This window comes from Camelina sativa, chromosome 8 (assembly GCF_030686135.1).
Source record: "Camelina sativa cultivar CO46 ecotype springtype chromosome 8, ASM3068613v1".
Classification (NCBI taxonomy): Eukaryota; Viridiplantae; Streptophyta; class Magnoliopsida; order Brassicales; family Brassicaceae; genus Camelina; species Camelina sativa.
The window spans coordinates 3,789,919-3,811,163 of NC_141887.1; the positions used below are offsets into that span (position 1 = coordinate 3,789,919).

A 21,245-nucleotide genomic window follows, 5' to 3' on the forward strand; every position below is an offset into this window, starting at 1 on the left:
GCCAAAAATAGTTGTACTTCATATGATATATCGAGAATCCGTAATAGCTCAGATGATGCCCGAACGTCAACAATAGTTACATGTTTAAGACTGGAGCCTCGTAACATGTTGGCGAAGAACATCAAACTGAGGGTTCGATCAGCATCAACTAGTTAATGATTGTTGAGACCCATTAGCAAGAAGCAACTGAAAGGAAACGACATTGTTTTGAAGACTATGTTGCATATGTCGCCCAAATCAAAAGAAGTTACACAAAGAGCGACAAAACAAGACATATTCCTCTCTTACACTCAAGAATTCGAGAAGAATAAAGAAGTTGATAGCCAGTCCATCAACTCAAGTAACAATGTAGTAGAGTTATTTACAAAGGTGCTTCCGACTACCTCATACATAATGCATCTTCAGAGATCAAAATGCATCTTTTGAAGATGATACTTCCAGGGGAGAATATGATGATTTGCATGGCTGCATTCTTTTTCCTTTATCATGGTTTTTATTCCACTGGGTTTTTCCATGACAAGGTTTCTAACGAGGCAGTAAATAACACGTAAAATATTGACTTCAAAGAAGAATGTCAATGATAAAGATGAAGAGAAGCAAATAATGATTGATATGAGTGTAGGGGGAGTTTATGAAGAGAATATGACTCTCTATTGCAAGGGGAGTTTATGTCACTGTACTCTTTTTTGCTCGTCTTGGTTTTTATCCGAAAAGAGTTTTTCGTGACAAAGTTTTTAATAAGGCAATGCATAACTCATCATTAGTGATAGATACTCAAGGGGAGTGTTATAAAATAAATATGATTATCCATCACTACATGTGTCTTCCAATTCAGTGACACTTGTTCATTATATGCAATATATGTCTCTGTGATGAAACACTTAATCACTATTTGTCAACAACACTCACAATTTTTCTCATGTCCATAATCCCTTTTTATAGTGGGAAGGAAAACATGATGACTCATACATTTGTTAAAGACACAGACACATATATGAGGAGAGAAGTAATATCAAAAAGTGTTGTATTGTTTTGCTCTCTACCTCCACCCTGGTTCTCTTTTTCTCTTTTCTATATACATATATATATTTACTTGCTAATATACATAACAATACACATACGTATATATTTATATATTATAGTATATGTATACACATATATATAATAATTTTATATACTTGCATTATTATTTATAACACAAACGTCTCTTAATTGATGCTAAAGTTGCTTAGTTAAAAAACGTTTTTTGTACCAAATAGACAAGTGTTATTTTTTTAATAGATACTACTAATAAAAGATAATATATATATATATATATGATTAAAATAATTTTTTTTAAAGGAACTTTGCATCGTTGCTCCGTTGGTCTTGGTCTAAATGTCCGGTTTCGAACATGGGATTGTACAAAGACTTGTCATTTAATTTCTCTGACAATTATCATATATATGACGACCGGTTTGGTAAAAATTCGGCAGAAATTTTAAAGTATGTCCTAAATCATCATTTGATTATTATATCTTTGCATTTAATTAATGTTTTTCAGAAAGAAATGGTTTGCCAACTTGCAATTTGCCATTCCAAACATGACAAACCATTAGTTTTTGTGACTCTATATAATAATGTAATTAGTAATTCAAGTTATTGTCAACTACTACTGTCTTTCTCCATTTCTGTCGTGAAATAATCATAATAATAATTGACTGATTACTAACTATCGCTTTTCATTCAATGTGTTTCACGTGTCATATGGCCTTGTTTAATGTCTTCTTGTATTTGTTTCCTATGACATTGGGTAAACAAACCCAATCGGATACGAATTACTATATTCATTCGGTTCGTTGCTCAAAAGCTAACCGGGACAGTTACTGACGACTACTGAGGGCCTGAGGTCCTGAGGTCCTGAGGAATCACTTTGCTAGCATTTGTATTTGTACGTCACACGCAACATATGCAATTATGCATTGTATTAAAGATGTTCCAGACCTATATGACCCCTATTATTACACCTCGAATCCCGTCTAAAAGTTTTGTGATAATTACCAATAAATGAAGAGAAACACTCACTTTTTCATCCTATTGTTGTTCTTCCGTGTCCTAATGTATTGGTCCCAACTTAACTGATATATCCCAATCAACGTGGCCCATACACGACAAAATGAACAAATCTTAGACATTTAACACACCCGAAAACCCAAAATAACCTGACCCAGTAGTATTTTTAGTTACAAATATTTGTATTGGCATTTTCTTGGTTTCTTCATGTTCTTTACTTTCCAAGCTGTATACAGATACCAAAATCCATGATCTTCTCCACCGGTATCAAATACTCAAAATTTAATAGTTCTTTCAAAAAAGAAAATTCTCGTTTCTATTTCCTTATAGACTCTGTAGAAATGAAATAACGTATCAATAACAATAAACAACAATTAATATGGTCAAACGACCTCTCCCTCTTTTCTCTGTATCGTTTCACTCACACGCACGCAAAAACTGCTCAGTCTTGATCTATCTTCAATTTCAAGATGACGAAGCTTCTTCTTCTGAGTTTCCTTGTGCAGTTGCTTCTTCTCCTTCAGCTTCAGCTTCGCCAGGCTTCTCTGGTCCAGGTCCAGCTGATACTTTCACCATCGACGGACGTAAAAGCCTTTCCCCTAGCAAGAAACCTTTCCTGTATTCTTCAAGTACTATACCCTCTTCATATTCCGTGGAGTCTTCTCTCATTATTGCCTCATGTAGCTTTTTTACACAACAAAGAGAAAAGCAAAAAGATTATAAAAAAAGAGATGTCAGCTTTTATATATTTGGAAAGGACATCAATCAAAGACATTAGATAAGCTTAACAACTACCAACTCATTGAAACCTATCACACCATCTTGCAAAGTAACAAGCTCATCTAAAGTCTCCCAACACTTTATGATTGGTACTAGATTCATGATTGGTTATGTACTTCAAACTTTGTGATAACCCAACGCTATCTAACTGGAATAAGGGACCCTTAAACCAAACCTTGAGATTCCCTGATCATTTGCATCACAAAGTATCATTCAACATAATTTGTTCCATCCATCTGATCTAGCCATCTTTCAAAGTAACAACCATATCTAGGTTCTAATCAAGATTATTCCGGTGGCACTGTACCATTGAGTTATCCTAATTAATCTCCAAAACACTTCGATTATAAAGATCACCTCCATAGTTAAAGACTAACACCACCAGGTCCAGCAAGGCGCAAGCAGAGCAACAAAAATACGTTTTTCGATCTCAGGAAAGAAGAAAGATATAGTAGTAACTTACCATTGGATCAAACTGCTTCCCGACTGTCTCCACATGGATAACACCAAGTGAGCCCAGAATTTCAACAAACTGTTTGTATATGCTCTGGTAACTATTAGTGACTCTCTCTTCTCCCTCAGTCTCCACCTTAATTTGGGATTTAGCTCTCTCGAAATTATCCAAAACAGCCAACAGATCCTCTACAACCTCTCCTTGAGCATTTGAAACAAGGTTTAGCCTTTCCCGCTCCGTCCTCTTCCTGAAATTGTCGAAATCCGCACTGATTCTTATGAGCCGATCCCTCTCCACCGATAAATCATTGGATAAAGACGCTACTTTATCCTCAAGCAGAATTTTTTCATCTTCTATTGATTTTAAAGTTGCTTCTATCTCAGCGATCTTCCCCTCATTGTTGTCTGCTAAAGCTTCTTTATATGAACTCAGCAACGCTGTGATAGCAGCCGCTTCTTCTTCATCAGCTCCGACATTTTCACTCTCGACACCAACAGCACCATCCGTCTCCTGCTCCATGTTTTCACAAGGAAGACAGAATCAGATGAAAGCAATACAGAAATTTTCACATCAATTCCTTATAAAAGCTGAGACAGAACAGAATATAATCTTGAAACAAACAACACCAACACCTAAACAATCAGAATTAACACCAAAAATACTCAGGACATTCTCTGTGAACCCTCATACAAGAATCAACGAGTCAATTCGATTTCGATAGTACAAGCCATGGCCCTAAAATGCTTGTGAAACTCCTTCATTTTGGGAATACATCATGCCCAAAGAATCTAAAACCCACCATTCATCAGACTTGATGCATCCTTAGAAACGTTAACAATCACCATTTCACGCCTGATTATACTGAATACGAATCCTACTCATTGCTCTTATTCATGTGAACGTTACTTAAAGAGGAAAACAAAATCAACCAAAAGCTTAAAACTTTACGCAAAGAACAAGCAAATCCAGCATTACCAAATCCAAAATTCTCAAAATTTCATCATAAGATTCTAATTAAGTACATGAGCATCCCAATTTCGAAACCCTAAAACCTAACCCCTCCAGCCAACATAACCCCAAAAAAGTAAACAGAAGTTAGCCGAAATTAAAAAACCTGGACTTCAGGTTCGTTCGATTCCACCTCCGTCTCCGTAGTCTCAGCTTCTCCCGAAGCAAAAGGTACAAGGTTCAGTAACCGAAGAGGATAGCCGCTAGACACAGACCGGAGAGAAGCTCGGCGAGAGAGTGAGACAGTGGTATTTCTTCCTCCGGCGAAGGAGACACAAAAGGGCTTAAAGGGTACAGAGGGAGCATGTAGCAGCGTTGGTGTGAGATGTAAAGACGGCGTTTTGAGTAGACCAGCCATTGGAGAGTTCGGGGAGAGAGAGAGAGAGAGAGAGAGTGGCGGAGAGAGATAAGGAAGAGAGAGAGGGGAGGGGACAAAGAGTTCTTTCTTTTGTTTTGTTTGATTTTCTAAACCGTTGGATTTAGTATTTACTATGTTGATCGGACGGTTGTTGTTTAACAGAAGTATGTAGGCAGTTCTTAGATATTCTTGTGACAGAAACTTCTAGAACTTGTAAATTGTAATGATATTTTAAATAGACTAACCATTTTCACAAAACAAATATGGAGTATCATTTTTTTTAGTTGCTAAACATTTTATTTTATATATTTTTTTGGAATTATTATTATTATTTTTTTCGTCGACAATCTAACTTTGTATTAAACAAGCCCACAACGGACAAATTTATAATACAACTTTAAGTCCAATAACAAGTTGCAATACATCAAAAATTAAAAAACACGTGTAAGCAACGTGTCAACATCCAAACAGATCTGTGTTTTATCGCAAGGTCTTCACCGACTTAGTTTCGGTCACCGGAATCCTTTTGCCAGCCAGTTTTCCAAAATCTTCACACAGTTTTTACGGATCGAGTCTTCTATTGTACCATTAGCCTCTTGTTAATAGTCACCGAAAGAAATTAGTTGGGTTTTTCTTTGTTTATCGGAGTGAAACCTCAGTTGACTGAAATGAAGTATTCTTCGGAGAACTATCAAAACTCGACCGGAACTCCAAATCTTCATACTCCAATTCCTTCAAACTGCATCATCTTGAGACTAATCAACCATCGAGAACCATCACTCATAACTTTCCATCTATGGAAGAGTGAGGAATTACCATCAATTGGACGAAAATTCAAGTGCGTAGTACACAAAGAGCCAACAATCTCTTTAGCACTCATTTAGTGAAAAGTGTTATCATGAAGAACAAACAAAAGGCTTCAAAAACCGACACAAGGTCGGAGTTTGTACCGAAAAAATATCGGAAAACTAAAGTCCGGGAAACACCGGAAGACTATAATACAAAACCTAAACCCGACATGTAGTCGGAGAACTCTGATTTTATTCAAAGAAAACAAAAAAACTGAGTTTCTCTCTCTGAAAGATCTGGAGAGAGTTAAGAGAGAGAAATTATTACTATAGATGATTGAAGAGAATATGCACTAGATACCATAAAAACAAAACTTAATTAAGAAAATACCACAATTGTACAGTGTTTGTCACAGAGTACTCTCTCTCTTCAAATACAATTACACTTATACTCATTTCATATATTACATGTTTTTTTAAATATCATGTCATTTTTTTTCCACACTCTCTCTCCCCTCATGCACTCTCTCTCTCTCTTTCAGCTTTCTCTATTACTCTTTCTCTCTCTTCTCTTCCCTCATGCTCTCATATCCACTAAACTTTCTCTAGTACTTTTTCTTTCTCTTCTCTTCTCTCATGCTCTCTCACTCTCTCTCTCTTCTTTCACAATTGACTTTACAAACACATCAAACAACATCAATTCTTCCTTTTCCTGCTTATTTATTATTTTCGGTTTTTCTCCTTCAAATTGCAGAAGATATCTCACTATATGTGACAACACGCTACTTTATCAAATTACACGTAACAACATAATATCTCTCTCTTTAATAATCTATTTTATGCTCTCATATCTACTTTATTTATGAAGATTACATATGCTTTTGTTTGAAAACACGATTTTTAATATGAAAATACTTTTTTTTAAAATGATACGCTTTTTGTTTTAGTATATACTGATATTTTTATTAACTCACATGTTTTTCACAAATAGCAATACGTTGTTGTACTTTTGTCTTTTGTTTAAGGGCAGTTTTGACTTTTTCCTTCTCTTGAAAATGGAAGTTACCAAACTTTTCTGACAATGTGGTATTTACTTAATTTTTTTCCAAAATTGTGGTATTCACTAAAATTACCCATGATTGAACTACATAAACTTTTGTGAAGAATTAACGTGAAAGGGATCAAATTAAATTTCAAAATTCCAAAAATTTTACAATCACTAAACGGAGACCCCCTCCCCCCCCTTTTATATCTCTAAGTCGGTCGGCCCAATGAATTAAGGCCCATTACGAAACCGGAACTGTAAAATATAAATAGGTTCCAAGTTAGGTTTTTCAGAGCACTCTCATTACACATCTTTGATAGAGAATCAGAAGAATAAAAAACTAAAAAATAAGAAAAAAATAGAAAGATGTGTGGAAAGTGTCTCTGCCCAGCACAATTAAGACACATCCTCTACAACTGTCATCACCTGATTGGTTGGACAAACTAAAAGATAATTAAATAATTAAATTAAATTAAAAATATTATTGTTTAACTTTCTTGACACCTAATGGCTGTATAACCAGTGAGAATGCCCTTATGGCGGCAATTCAATTCGCCTCGCCGTCGTCGTCACTGCTCCTAACCGGCTTAGTTATTCTCTCGTCTGTCGATTTGCGTCAATCGTTTTGTAATCTGTTACCAAATCTCGAAATCGTTTGCTCTCTGCTTCTTCTCGACTCGACGCCACTGCTCCTAACCGACTTTAGGTACGTATGGTGTTTCTTAATTAGTCAATCTCTCTCGAAAACCTAATTAGTAGCTTTACACTCGCTCTTTGTTTTCCCTATCGATCAAAGTTCGTGTTCACCTCCGCGATAATATCAGTATATGATTTGAATGTTTCTCATAATTGTTGTATGCTTGTAGATAATGTCATGCTCAACTTCTTCACTCGGGGCTCCAGCTTCTGCCTTAAGCAATCACGAGCTCGAGGAACTTCGCTCCAAACACGAGGACCTTGAAAGGTTAGAGCAATTGATTATGGAAGAGCTAAAGACAGAAGAGCGGACTCCTGTGGAGAGATTGTTGCAAGGCCACTGTCTCCGGAGATTGACCGATTCTATCTGTTGTAACTTCGTTTAGCTCATACTTGGTCTGTTAACTGAAACTAAGTTTGTTTGTTTTGCAGGTTTGAACAAAAAGTAAAGCAAGACACAAGATTTACGAGTTCCCAAGGCTTAGACCAGACAAGGTACGGTGAGCTTCCCTTGTTCAACATGGTAATAGACTAGACATCCAAACCTCCTCATGTGTGAATAATCTGGTTCTCTCCCAGACCATACTTCTTCTAGAATTTCAAAATTTAGTGGTGTAGATGGTGTTCGATTGATCATCTACACCACAGTAGATGTAGCTTCAGCCCAGAAGGATTCACCCAATCCAGTCTCGATTAAGAGACTTCTTACTTTCTCCAGTATGGTCCTGTTTAACCTCTCAGCGACTCCATTTTGTTGAGGGTTGTACGGACACGTCTTGTGCCTTAAGATACCAAGAAGCTTACAATGGTCATCAAAGGTCTTGTTGCAGTATTCAAGACCGTTATATGTTCTTAAGGCTTTCAACTTCTTTCCACACTGATTCTCAGTGACTATCTTCCACTCAACAAACCTCTCATAAGCTTCATCCTTAGTCTTGAGAAAGTAGACCCATACTTTTCTTGAGAAATCATCAACGAATGACATATAGTATTGGCACTTCGACAAACTTGGAGTGACATTAGGAGAACCCCACAAATCCGAATGGACATACTCCAATGGTTCTTTGGATGTATGAGTTCCTTTCTTGAATGATTTCCTAGCAATGAAGAGTGCAGTAGCAATAAATGCAATAAACAAGCCCACAACGGGCAAATTTATAATACAACTTTAAGTCCAATAACAAGTTGCAATACATCAAAAATTAAAAAACACGTGTAAGCAACGTGTCAACATCCAAACAGATCTGTGTTTCATCGCAAGGTCTTCACCGACTTAGTTCCGGTCACCGGAATCCTTTTGCCAGCCAGTTTTCCAAAATCTTCACACAGTTTTTACGGATCGAGTCTTCTATTGTACCATTAGCCTCTTGTTAATAGTCACCGAAAGAAATTAGTTGGGTTTTTCTTTGTTTATCGGAGTGAAACCTCAGTTGACTGAAATGAAGTATTCTTCGGAGAACTATCAAAACTCGACCGGAACTCCAAATCTTCATACTCCAATTCCTTCAAACTGCATCATCTTGAGACTAATCAACCATCGAGAACCATCACTCATAACTTTCCATCTATGGAAGAGTGAGGAATTACCATCAATTGGACGAAAATTCAAGTGCGTAGTACACAAAGAGCCAACAATCTCTTTAGCACTCATTTAGTGAAAAGTGTTATCATGAAGAACAAACAAAAGGCTTCAAAAACCGACACAAGGTCGGAGTTTGTACCGAAAAAATATCGGAAAACTAAAGTCCGGGAAACACCGGAAGACTATAATACAAAACCTAAACCCGACAAGTAGTCGGAGAACTCTGATTTTATTCAAAGAAAACAAAAAAACTGAGTTTCTCTCTCTGAAAGATCTGGAGAGAGTTAAGAGAGAGAAATTATTACTATAGATGATTGAAGAGAATATGCACTAGATACCATAAAAACAAAACTTAATTAAGAAAATACCACAATTGTACAGTGTTTGTCACAGAGTACTCTCTCTCTTCAAATACAATTACACTTATACTCATTTCATATATTACATGTTTTTTTAAATATCATGTCATTTTTTTTCCACACTCTCTCTCCCCTCATGCACTCTCTCTCTCTCTTTCAGCTTTCTCTATTACTCTTTCTCTCTCTTCTCTTCCCTCATGCTCTCATATCCACTAAACTTTCTCTAGTACTTTTTCTTTCTCTTCTCTTCTCTCATGCTCTCTCACTCTCTCTCTCTTCTTTCACAATTGACTTTACAAACACATCAAACAACATCAATTCTTCCTTTTCCTGCTTATTTATTATTTTCGGTTTTTCTCCTTCAAATTGCAGAAGATATCTCACTATATGTGACAACACGCTACTTTATCAAATTACACGTAACAACATAATATCTCTCTCTTTAATAATCTATTTTATGCTCTCATATCTACTTTATTTATGAAGATTACATATGCTTTTGTTTGAAAACACGATTTTTAATATGAAAATACTTTTTTTTAAAATGATACGCTTTTTGTTTTAGTATATACTGATATTTTTATTAACTCACATGTTTTTCACAAATAGCAATACGTTGTTGTACTTTTGTCTTTTGTTTAAGGGCAGTTTTGACTTTTTCCTTCTCTTGAAAATGGAAGTTACCAAACTTTTCTGACAATGTGGTATTTACTTAATTTTTTTCCAAAATTGTGGTATTCACTAAAATTACCCATGATTGAACTACATAAACTTTTGTGAAGAATTAACGTGAAAGGGATCAAATTAAATTTCAAAATTCCAAAAATTTTACAATCACTAAACGGAGACCCCCTCCCCCCCCTTTTATATCTCTAAGTCGGTCGGCCCAATGAATTAAGGCCCATTACGAAACCGGAACTGTAAAATATAAATAGGTTCCAAGTTAGGTTTTTCAGAGCACTCTCATTACACATCTTTGATAGAGAATCAGAAGAATAAAAAACTAAAAAATAAGAAAAAAATAGAAAGATGTGTGGAAAGTGTCTCTGCCCAGCACAATTAAGACACATCCTCTACAACTGTCATCACCTGATTGGTTGGACAAACTAAAAGATAATTAAATAATTAAATTAAATTAAAAATATTATTGTTTAACTTTCTTGACACCTAATGGCTGTATAACCAGTGAGAATGCCCTTATGGCGGCAATTCAATTCGCCTCGCCGTCGTCGTCACTGCTCCTAACCGGCTTAGTTATTCTCTCGTCTGTCGATTTGCGTCAATCGTTTTGTAATCTGTTACCAAATCTCGAAATCGTTTGCTCTCTGCTTCTTCTCGACTCGACGCCACTGCTCCTAACCGACTTTAGGTACGTATGGTGTTTCTTAATTAGTCAATCTCTCTCGAAAACCTAATTAGTAGCTTTACACTCGCTCTTTGTTTTCCCTATCGATCAAAGTTCGTGTTCACCTCCGCGATAATATCAGTATATGATTTGAATGTTTCTCATAATTGTTGTATGCTTGTAGATAATGTCATGCTCAACTTCTTCACTCGGGGCTCCAGCTTCTGCCTTAAGCAATCACGAGCTCGAGGAACTTCGCTCCAAACACGAGGACCTTGAAAGGTTAGAGCAATTGATTATGGAAGAGCTAAAGACAGAAGAGCGGACTCCTGTGGAGAGATTGTTGCAAGGCCACTGTCTCCGGAGATTGACCGATTCTATCTGTTGTAACTTCGTTTAGCTCATACTTGGTCTGTTAACTGAAACTAAGTTTGTTTGTTTTGCAGGTTTGAACAAAAAGTAAAGCAAGACACAAGATTTACGAGTTCCCAAGGCTTAGACCAGACAAGGTACGGTGAGCTTCCCTTGTTCAACATGGTAATAGACTAGACATCCAAACCTCCTCATGTGTGAATAATCTGGTTCTCTCCCAGACCATACTTCTTCTAGAATTTCAAAATTTAGTGGTGTAGATGGTGTTCGATTGATCATCTACACCACAGTAGATGTAGCTTCAGCCCAGAAGGATTCACCCAATCCAGTCTCGATTAAGAGACTTCTTACTTTCTCCAGTATGGTCCTGTTTAACCTCTCAGCGACTCCATTTTGTTGAGGGTTGTACGGACACGTCTTGTGCCTTAAGATACCAAGAAGCTTACAATGGTCATCAAAGGTCTTGTTGCAGTATTCAAGACCGTTATATGTTCTTAAGGCTTTCAACTTCTTTCCACACTGATTCTCAGTGACTATCTTCCACTCAACAAACCTCTCATAAGCTTCATCCTTAGTCTTGAGAAAGTAGACCCATACTTTTCTTGAGAAATCATCAACGAATGACATATAGTATTGGCACTTCGACAAACTTGGAGTGACATTAGGAGAACCCCACAAATCCGAATGGACATACTCCAATGGTTCTTTGGATGTATGAGTTCCTTTCTTGAATGATTTCCTAGCAATGAAGAGTGCAGTAGCAATAAATGCAATAAACAAGCCCACAACGGGCAAATTTATAATACAACTTTAAGTCCAATAACAAGTTGCAATACATCAAAAATTAAAAAACACGTGTAAGCAACGTGTCAACATCCAAACAGATCTGTGTTTCATCGCAAGGTCTTCACCGACTTAGTTCCGGTCACCGGAATCCTTTTGCCAGCCAGTTTTCCAAAATCTTCACACAGTTTTTACGGATCAAGTCTTCTATTGTACCATTAGCCTCTTGTTAATAGTCACCGAAAGAAATTAGTTGGGTTTTTCTTTGTTTATCGGAGTGAAACCTCAGTTGACTGAAATGAAGTATTCTTCGGAGAACTATCAAAACTCGACCGGAACTCCAAATCTTCATACTCCAATTCCTTCAAACTGCATCATCTTGAGACTAATCAACCATCGAGAACCATCACTCATAACTTTCCATCTATGGAAGAGTGAGGAATTACCATCAATTGGACGAAAATTCAAGTGCGTAGTACACAAAGAGCCAACAATCTCTTTAGCACTCATTTAGTGAAAAGTGTTATCATGAAGAACAAACAAAAGGCTTCAAAAACCGACACAAGGTCGGAGTTTGTACCGAAAAAATATCGGAAAACTAAAGTCCGGGAAACACCGGAAGACTATAATACAAAACCTAAACCCGACAAGTAGTCGGAGAACTCTGATTTTATTCAAAGAAAACAAAAAAACTGAGTTTCTCTCTCTAAAAGATCTGGAGAGAGTTAAGAGAGAGAAATTATTACTATAGATGATTGAAGAGAATATGCACTAGATACCATAAAAACAAAACTTAATTAAGAAAATACCACAATTGTACAGTGTTTGTCACAGAGTACTCTCTCTCTTCAAATACAATTACACTTATACTCATTTCATATATTACATGTTTTTTTAAATATCATGTCATTTTTTTTCCACACTCTCTCTCCCCTCATGCACTCTCTCTCTCTCTTTCAGCTTTCTCTATTACTCTTTCTCTCTCTTCTCTTCCCTCATGCTCTCATATCCACTAAACTTTCTCTAGTACTTTTTCTTTCTCTTCTCTTCTCTCATGCTCTCTCACTCTCTCTCTCTTCTTTCACAATTGACTTTACAAACACATCAAACAACATCAATTCTTCCTTTTCCTGCTTATTTATTATTTTCGGTTTTTCTCCTTCAAATTGCAGAAGATATCTCACTATATGTGACAACACGCTACTTTATCAAATTACACGTAACAACATAATATCTCTCTCTTTAATAATCTATTTTATGCTCTCATATCTACTTTATTTATGAAGATTACATATGCTTTTGTTTGAAAACACGATTTTTAATATGAAAATACTTTTTTTTAAAATGATACGCTTTTTGTTTTAGTATATACTGATATTTTTATTAACTCACATGTTTTTCACAAATAGCAATACGTTGTTGTACTTTTGTCTTTTGTTTAAGGGCAGTTTTGACTTTTCCCTTCTCTTGAAAATGGAAGTTACCAAACTTTTCTGACAATGTGGTATTTACTTAATTTTTTTCCAAAATTGTGGTATTCACTAAAATTACCCATGATTGAACTACATAAACTTTTGTGAAGAATTAACGTGAAAGGGATCAAATTAAATTTCAAAATTCCAAAAATTTTACAATCACTAAACGGAGACCCCCTCCCCCCCCTTTTATATCTCTAAGTCGGTCGGCCCAATGAATTAAGGCCCATTACGAAACCAGAACTGTAAAATATAAATAGGTTCCAAGTTAGATTTTTCAGAGCACTCTCATTACACATCTTTGATAGAGAATCAGAAGAATAAAAAACTAAAAAATAAGAAAAAAATAGAAAGATGTGTGGAAAGTGTCTCTGCCCAGCACAATTAAGACACAACCTCTACAACTGTCATCACCTGATTGGTTGGACAAACTAAAAGATAATTAAATAATTAAATTAAATTAAAAATATTATTGTTTAACTTTCTTGACACCTAATGGCTGTATAACCAGTGAGAATGCCCTTATGGCGGCAATTCAATTCGCCTCGCCGTCGTCGTCACTGCTCCTAACCGGCTTAGTTATTCTCTCGTCTGTCGATTTGCGTCAATCGTTTTGTAATCTGTTACCAAATCTCGAAATCGTTTGCTCTCTGCTTCTTTTCGACTCAACGCCACTGCTCCTAACCGACTTTAGGTACGTATGGTGTTTCTTAATTAGTCAATCTCTCTCGAAAACCTAATTAGTAGCTTTACACTCGCTCTTTGTTTTCCCTATCGATCAAAGTTCGTGTTCACCTCCGCGATAATATCAGTATATGATTTGAATGTTTCTCATAATTGTTGTATGCTTGTAGATAATGTCATGCTCAACTTCTTCACTCGGGGCTCCAGCTTCTGCCTTAAGCAATCACGAGCTCGAGGAACTTCGCTCCAAACACGAGGACCTTGAAAGGTTAGAGCAATTGATTATGGAAGAGCTAAAGACAGAAGAGCGGACTCCTGTGGAGAGATTGTTGCAAGGCCACTGTCTCCGGAGATTGACCGATTCTATCTGTTGTAACTTCGTTTAGCTCATACTTGGTCTGTTAACTGAAACTAAGTTTGTTTGTTTTGCAGGTTTGAACAAAAAGTAAAGCAAGACACAAGATTTACGAGTTCCCAAGGCTTAGACCAGACAAGGTACGGTGAGCTTCCCTTGTTCAACATGGTAATAGACTAGACATCCAAACCTCCTCATGTGTGAATAATCTGGTTCTCTCCCAGACCATACTTCTTCTAGAATTTCAAAATTTAGTGGTGTAGATGGTGTTCGATTGATCATCTACACCACAATAGATGTAGCTTCAGCCCAGAAGGATTCACCCAATCCAGTCTCGATTAAGAGACTTCTTACTTTCTCCAGTATGGTCCTGTTTAACCTCTCAGCGACTCCATTTTGTTGAGGGTTGTACGGACACGTCTTGTGCCTTAAGATACCAAGAAGCTTACAATGGTCATCAAAGGTCTTGTTGCAGTATTCAAGACCGTTATATGTTCTTAAGGCTTTCAACTTCTTTCCACACTGATTCTCAGTGACTATCTTCCACTCAACAAACCTCTCATAAGCTTCATCCTTAGTCTTGAGAAAGTAGACCCATACTTTTCTTGAGAAATCATCAACGAATGACATATAGTATTGGCACTTCGACAAACTTGGAGTGACATTAGGAGAACCCCAAAAATCCGAATGGACATACTCCAATGGTTCTTTGGATGTATGAGTTCATTTCTTGAATGATTTCCTAGCCTTTCCGAGAATGCAACATTCACACTATTTAAAGTCTTTAAACGTGCTTGAGCTTATTAGCTCCTTCTTGACTAACTGTTGTAGTCCTCTTGCACTCAAATGGCCCAATCTATTGTGCCACAAGTCAGTTGTATTCACTGACTTGACAGCCGCATTAGCTTGCTCCACCTCAAGTTTACCATCTAGGAAGTAAAGAGTATCCTTGTAATCACCAGCTAACACTTCTCTCTCTTTATAGAATACTTGCATTCTGAAGTTCCTTGATTGAAACCAACACCCAAGTGTTCCTAATTGTCCCAAAGAGATTAAGTTTCTCCTAGCCGTTGATGAATACCTAACCTGTGTTAATACAACTGATGTGTTGTTGTAATTAACAATCTTTATCTTCCCAATAGCTGTTACTTCACAGTAGGAATCATTTCCCATTAGAATTCTTCCTCCATCGATTTCTTCCACATCAAACATAAAGTATTTTCTGAATGTCAGATGGTATGAACATGCTGAATCCAGAATCCACTCTTCTCTAGCAACATTCACCGAGACTGATAGCATCACAGGTTCTGCCCATTCATCTTTTGCGACACTAGCTTCCCCAACCTCGTGTTTGCTATTGTTTGATGACTGCTTCTTCTTTGGTCAATCCTTTTTAAAATGTCCTTCTTCTCCACATATCCAACACTCTCTGCCTTTCGGTCTTGACTTAGACCTACTGTTGTTCTGCTTTCCTTTACCTTTCTTATTTGTTCTTCCTCTTGCCTGAATGACCAACCCTTCACTCTCTGACTGCAGCTTGTATATCCCTTTATCCTTCAGCTCCAACTCAGTAGAGTAAGCTGTCCTGATAACTTCCTTCTTGGTGATAGTACTTCTTCCGCTGATGTACTTGAGAGTGTGAACTAGGCTCTCAAACTGCTTCAGCAAGCTATTCATGAGAATTGTTGCATGATCCTCGTCACTCATCTCAACATGCACACTCGACAAATCTGATATCAGCTTGTTAAACACGTCTAGGTTCTTGTCCAGATTCTTTGAACTATCCATCTTAAAGCTGTAAAACCTTTGCTTCAAGTAAAACCTGTGAGGTAGTGTCTTAACTTGATACTCAGATTCCAGTGCATTCCACATGTCGTATGTTGTAGGTTCCTTCATGACCTTTCTCAGAACAATATCGTGTAGGCTCATGCTCAAGAGATTTCTCACCCTCCTATCCTTGTCAAGCCACTTTGGATCAGATTGAACTCGTTCTTCTGCTTGTTTTTCGTCTTCCCCTTCCTTAACGTTGTCCTTAGCCTCTCCAGCTTTTACAAACGCCGAGACTGGTAACAAGGCAGACTCGAGTCCCAAAATCTCTAACTGAGCCTGGATCTTGTGTTTCCATAAAGCAAAATCTCCTTCCCCATCAAACTTTTCTACTTCAAACCTTCCTTGAGTGGGTTCCATACTCACCTAGTTCTTCTACCAGATAACGAAGTAAATAACTTCCACTACCAACCCAGGGGTTTCCGATCTACAAACCTCTATAGATCTACTACCCTGAAAACCCACAAAGTTTGCACTTTTCTTAGATTTAGTACCTTAGACACGCTTGAGCTGCAACCTGAAGCTCTGATACCATTTGTTGTAACTTCGTTTAGCTCATACTTGGTCTGTTAACTGAAACTAAGTTTGTTTGTTTGCAGGTTTGAACATAAAGTAAAGCAAGACACATGATTTACGAGTTCCCAAGGCTTAGACCAGCCAAGGTACGGTGAGCTTGACCGCTCACTAGAGGTTCCACTATGAACAAAGAACAGATTACAACCAGAGAATCACTCACCCTTGCAGAAAGATTAAACCCTTAAGAGAAAATATTAAAAATGATGAAGAACTCTCACCAAAACCCAATAAACCCTCTCAAACTCTCTCTGCACAAAAGGTAACTCTCTTCTCTTATTTTACTCTTCTGCTTGCTTGTCCCCTCTTTAAAACCTCTTTGTCACCTTTGTTAATTCCCGTTTTACCCTATAACAGACTCTCTTGAGTCGCACGCTGAAGCTTGTCGTGATCTGTTACTCGACAAGAAGCAGAGACATGTGTTCGTACAAGTGAGGACCATTTCATCCAAAACCGATTTCTTCTTTGGGCCTAACACAGCAAAGCCCATATCACGGTTACAAGTCCACGAGCCTACAAACCATAATCGCTTTTGACACTATCATACTTAAGACTCAGGAACTTGTAAGTTTTTCCTTCTTTCTTCTCCTCAGTTTTATTTTTCGTTTTCGTTTTCTTGAGGTTTATTTATAGATTAGAAATAACATGTGAGTTGTGTTACTTACTAACCTAGAGGCCACTTTAGTCTTAGTTATGCTGCTTACTAAACCTTGCTTCTTCTTATTTATTGTAAGGTTCAAACCGATGAAAAGGAGGATGGTGATGCAGTTTTATCTGCAATTTTGTCTCGACTGGTACATGTTTGCTTCTTTCCCTTTTGCATCCTCTGTATCACGACCTGCTTTTACCTTTATATATATATAGTAGATGGACCCCTTTGTTTTCTCAGTTTCATTTGAAGAATCTCTTATACAAAAGTCACTGTCGGTATTTTAGTTCTGTTTCCCAGCTGAATTCCGAGATTCTTGTTTGAGTTATGTTACTTACTAACCTAGAGGCCACTTTAGTCTTGACTGTAAAATCACTTGTAGTTCACATCAGTAGATGCCTTGGGCGAAGTTATTCTGCTTGGTTAACCTTGCTTCTTGTTTACTGTAAGGTTCATTCCGATGACAAGAAGGATGGGGAGATTAAATATGCAATAGCTCCGCATGTTGACCAGACTGCAACGTTTACGAATTTGTCTGATGCATTTTTGTCTCGACTGGAAGAGGTTTGCTTCTTTCCCTTTTGCATATTCTGTATCAGGACCTGCTTTTACCTTTATCTTTATATATTTATAGTAGATGGACCCCTTCTTATTTTTCAATCCAGCATGATCTTTGTTTCTCGGTTTAATTTGACAAAATTAAGAATCTCTTATACAAAAATCACTGTCTATATTTTAGTAACGTTTCCCAGCTGAATTCCGAGTCTTTGCTTTATTGATGGTGAAATTCTTTAAATTCTTAACTATCTATCTTCATTCATAAACCTACAGATACATGAATATCATAGAATTCATCCTTCTGAATGCCTCGTTGATGCTCATGAATCACTCCTCAAGGATGAACCAGTAATTGGGTTCAGTGTAGAGGTGAGTTTCTGTTTCTTGATAACATTGTATTAAGTCCCTTTGTTCAACATTGTTAAAATCTTCTTTGTCTGTTGCGCAGGAATGCTCTGGTCGGTTCTTGGACTTGCATGATATGTAAACTTAAGTTGTCGAGGTAAAATATTTCATTGAGTTTTCTTCTACCTAGAGATCTCCATTCGTTGTTTCTTCTACCTTCAACTGAAAGCTTTTCTCTCTCTCTCTCTGTCTTTTGGACTTGTTTCTATCCATGTAAGGCAATACGCAGAGTATATGGAAGCTCTGCTAGAGTATTTAATCTACTTTTTCCAGCGAACTGAGCCGCTGCAAGATTTGGACAGAATACTCCACAAGGTTTTTTGCCCCTCTCTTTCTTTATTGTTTTACCGTGTTCTACATGTATATTTATAAGGCGTGTGTACGGGTTCTTTACTACTTCTGCATAAAATTTGGGATTGTTTTTTTTTTTTTTGGGTACCTCTAGCAACTTGTTTCTATCAGAGCGATTATAACTAGATGATGCTTGTATTGAAAATCCCAAAGTGCTGAGATGTTATGATAAGGTTTTGATTCATATTATGATTTTGTAAATTACTTTTGCTGGTTTCTTGCAGTTTGAAACTGATTTTTGAAGAGCAGTATGCAGAGGGGAAAGTGAAAGGCGGGGAGAACCACCATAACCAGGAACATGAGCCTAATCCATCTCACCATGCTGTTATGGATCTTGATTGCTATACCACAGTTGAGGAACTGGTAGATGTGGAGCTTGAAAAGCTAACGAAGGTAATAATCATGCTTCTTGAAGCATATATATTCCCCTAATTTGTCTGTCCTTTTTATGTCATTCAAGCGTTGGTGGCATTGGGACTGAGCACTAGTGGTGCTCAGCAGCAGTGTGCTGAGAGACTTTTCCTGACGAAGGTATTAACTTACACATGTTATGATCTCCTAGTAGCGCATTTTGTTTCCAGTATGAGTGGGTTATGCTTAATGGATTCCATTTTTGTTCAGCAAGCGCGACTGGAAAAGAAACTCTGTGATTTACTTGATGAGGTTTGTTATATTTACATTTTCTTTTCCCCTCCCCGAGCATGTCAGGTATTTAGTTGTGCTTGAACTATCATGCGGTCACCTTATATACAGGCAATCGAGAGGACAAAACAAAACGTAGAAAAGAAGAGAAAGGCTTTGACAGTTGAAGTGATGGAGGAAGAGGAAGCTCATACAGAGTCAGAAAGTGTAGCAATGGGTTGGGATGGGAAGCCAATACCATACTGGCTCTACAAACTAGGCCTTGGCCAGGTAATGTAGTTACTAGACCATTGATGTTAAATGATGAGAGAGAGAGAGAGAGAGAGAGAGAGAGAGAGAGTTTTGTGATACTGATATTAAACTTTTCTTGTAGGAATATAAATGTGAGATCTGTGGAAACTATAGCTATGGGGGAAAAAGGGCCTTTGAGAGACATTTTGAAGAATGGCGTCACGGACGCGGATTGCTTCGTTTGGGAATCACAGGGAAGGTCAACAGAATCACTTTGGTTGAGGTATGTTATCTCAACATTTTTCTTAGTTTAAAAGCTATAGCTTGTGTGATTTGATTTGTGATTATTTTTTATTTCAGGAAGCAAAAGATCTGTGGAATACGTTACCAGAGAGTCAAAAAGTGCGGCTCCGGGCTGACGGGAATCTCAGACCACTTCCTCGTTTGAAGGATCAGGAATTCAAAGAGAGCAATCCAAGTCAAGCTCCAACGGGTGTAGCAATTCCACCTCCAGATATCAAAACTATGCTAGAGAGAACTGCATTTTTCCTGGCAAAAGAAGGGTTGGAGACTGAGAGGAGGGTCACAGACAAATATGAGAATGAAGCAATATTCAGCTTTTTGAATAGCTCTGATCCTTATCACGCGTTTTACCAGCATAAGCTTACTGAGTACCGTGCTCAGAATCAAGATGGAGCTCAGGCTACACATATCCAGCCAGTTGCTCCAACTAGAGCTGTCAAATGGACCATTTGGGCGAGTCCATCTGGACATTCTTTTGCATGGGCCAAAGTTGGACAGTCCCAAATGGACAATGGTCCACAAAATGTCCATGCCCATTAAGACCATTTTCAAATGGTCATGACCATGGACAGCCCATTTTTTTTATTGCCATTCACTTATAAAATCTGAAATTTATTTTTGTTATTTTTTTTTTCTATTCACTTATAAAATCTGAGTTTTATTTTTGTTATTTTCTTTTATAAAATCTGAATTTATTTTTGTTGTTATTCACTTATAAAATCTAAGTATTATTTTTGTTATTTTCTTTTATAAAATATGAATTTTATTTTGTCGTTTCCTTTATAAAATCTAATTTATTTTTGTTATTTCTCTTCTAAAACTATGAGTTTGGTGGAAAATTACGTAATTACAGTTTCTCCTCAAAACCAAAATTAGAAAATCCACATTTTTTGCCAAAACCGTAAAATTACGTTTTCCCGCCAAAACCGTAAAATTATGTTTTTCCGCCAAAACCGTAAAATTACGTTTTCCCGCCAAAACTGTAAAATTGTGTTTTTCCGCCAAAACCGTAAAACTGTGTTTTCCCGCCAAAACCGTAAAATTACGTTTTCCCGCCAAAACCGTAAAATTATGTTTTTCCGCCAAAACCGTAAAATTACGTTTTCCCGCCAAAACTGTAAAATTGTGTTTTTCCGCCAAAACCGTAAAACTGTGTTTTCCCGCCAAAACCGTAAAATTACGTTTTCCCGCCAAAATCGTAAAATTGTGTTTTCCCGCCAAAAACGTAAAAATTGTGTTTTCCCGCCAAAACCGTAAAATTACGTTTTCCCGCCAAAACCGAAAAATTACGTTTTCCCGCCAAAACCGTAAAACTGTGTTTTCCCGCCAAATTTGTAAAATCACTTTTCCTGCCAAAATTGTAAAATTGTGTTTTCCCGCCAAAATCGTAAAATTGTGTGTTTCCCGCCAAAACCGTAAAATTACGTTTTTCCGCCAAAACCGTAAAACTGTGTTTTCCCGCCAAAACCGTAAAATTACATTTTCCTGCCAAAACCGTAAAACTGTGTTTTCCCGCTAAAATCGTAAAATCACTTTTCCGCAAATACAATAATTTATCTGTTTTATGAAA

At 37.1% G+C, this 21,245-nt stretch overlaps 1 protein-coding gene and 1 pseudogene across 2 annotated transcripts; one reads left to right on the plus strand and one right to left on the minus strand.

Moving 5' to 3' along the window:
- Positions 1-2,324: 2,324 nt before the first annotated feature.
- Positions 2,325-4,748, minus strand: LOC104706070 (uncharacterized). The gene is made up of 3 exons (XM_010422199.3): positions 4,401-4,748; positions 3,296-3,796; positions 2,325-2,736 (listed from the first exon to the last, which is right to left on the minus strand). The coding sequence occupies exons 1-3, from the start codon at positions 4,650-4,652 to the stop codon at positions 2,518-2,520; spliced, it is 972 nt and encodes a 323-aa protein (XP_010420501.1). The 5' UTR covers positions 4,653-4,748; the 3' UTR covers positions 2,325-2,517.
- A 12,544-nt stretch (positions 4,749-17,292) lies between these two features.
- Positions 17,293-20,415, plus strand: LOC104709190 (splicing factor SF3a60 homolog; annotated as a pseudogene). The gene is made up of 8 exons (XR_015564495.1): positions 17,293-17,364; positions 17,636-17,749; positions 18,017-18,112; positions 18,192-18,226; positions 18,724-19,162; positions 19,253-19,411; positions 19,515-19,655; positions 19,733-20,415. The product of XR_015564495.1 is annotated as a splicing factor SF3a60 homolog (transcript).
- Positions 20,416-21,245: the final 830 nt, after the last annotated feature.

Excerpts from the sequence above, each read along its gene's own strand:
- LOC104706070 (XM_010422199.3), bottom strand. The coding sequence starts at position 4,652 with ATGGCTGGTCTACTCAAAACGCCGTCTTTACATCTCACACCAACGCTG. Across the intron at positions 3,797-4,400 it reads CGAACGAACCTGAAGTCCAG|GAGACGGATGGTGCTGTTGG; the intron begins GTTTTTTAATTT and ends AACATGGAGCAG. Across the intron at positions 2,737-3,295 it reads GGAAGCAGTTTGATCCAATG|CTACATGAGGCAATAATGAG; the intron begins GTAAGTTACTAC and ends TGTGTAAAAAAG.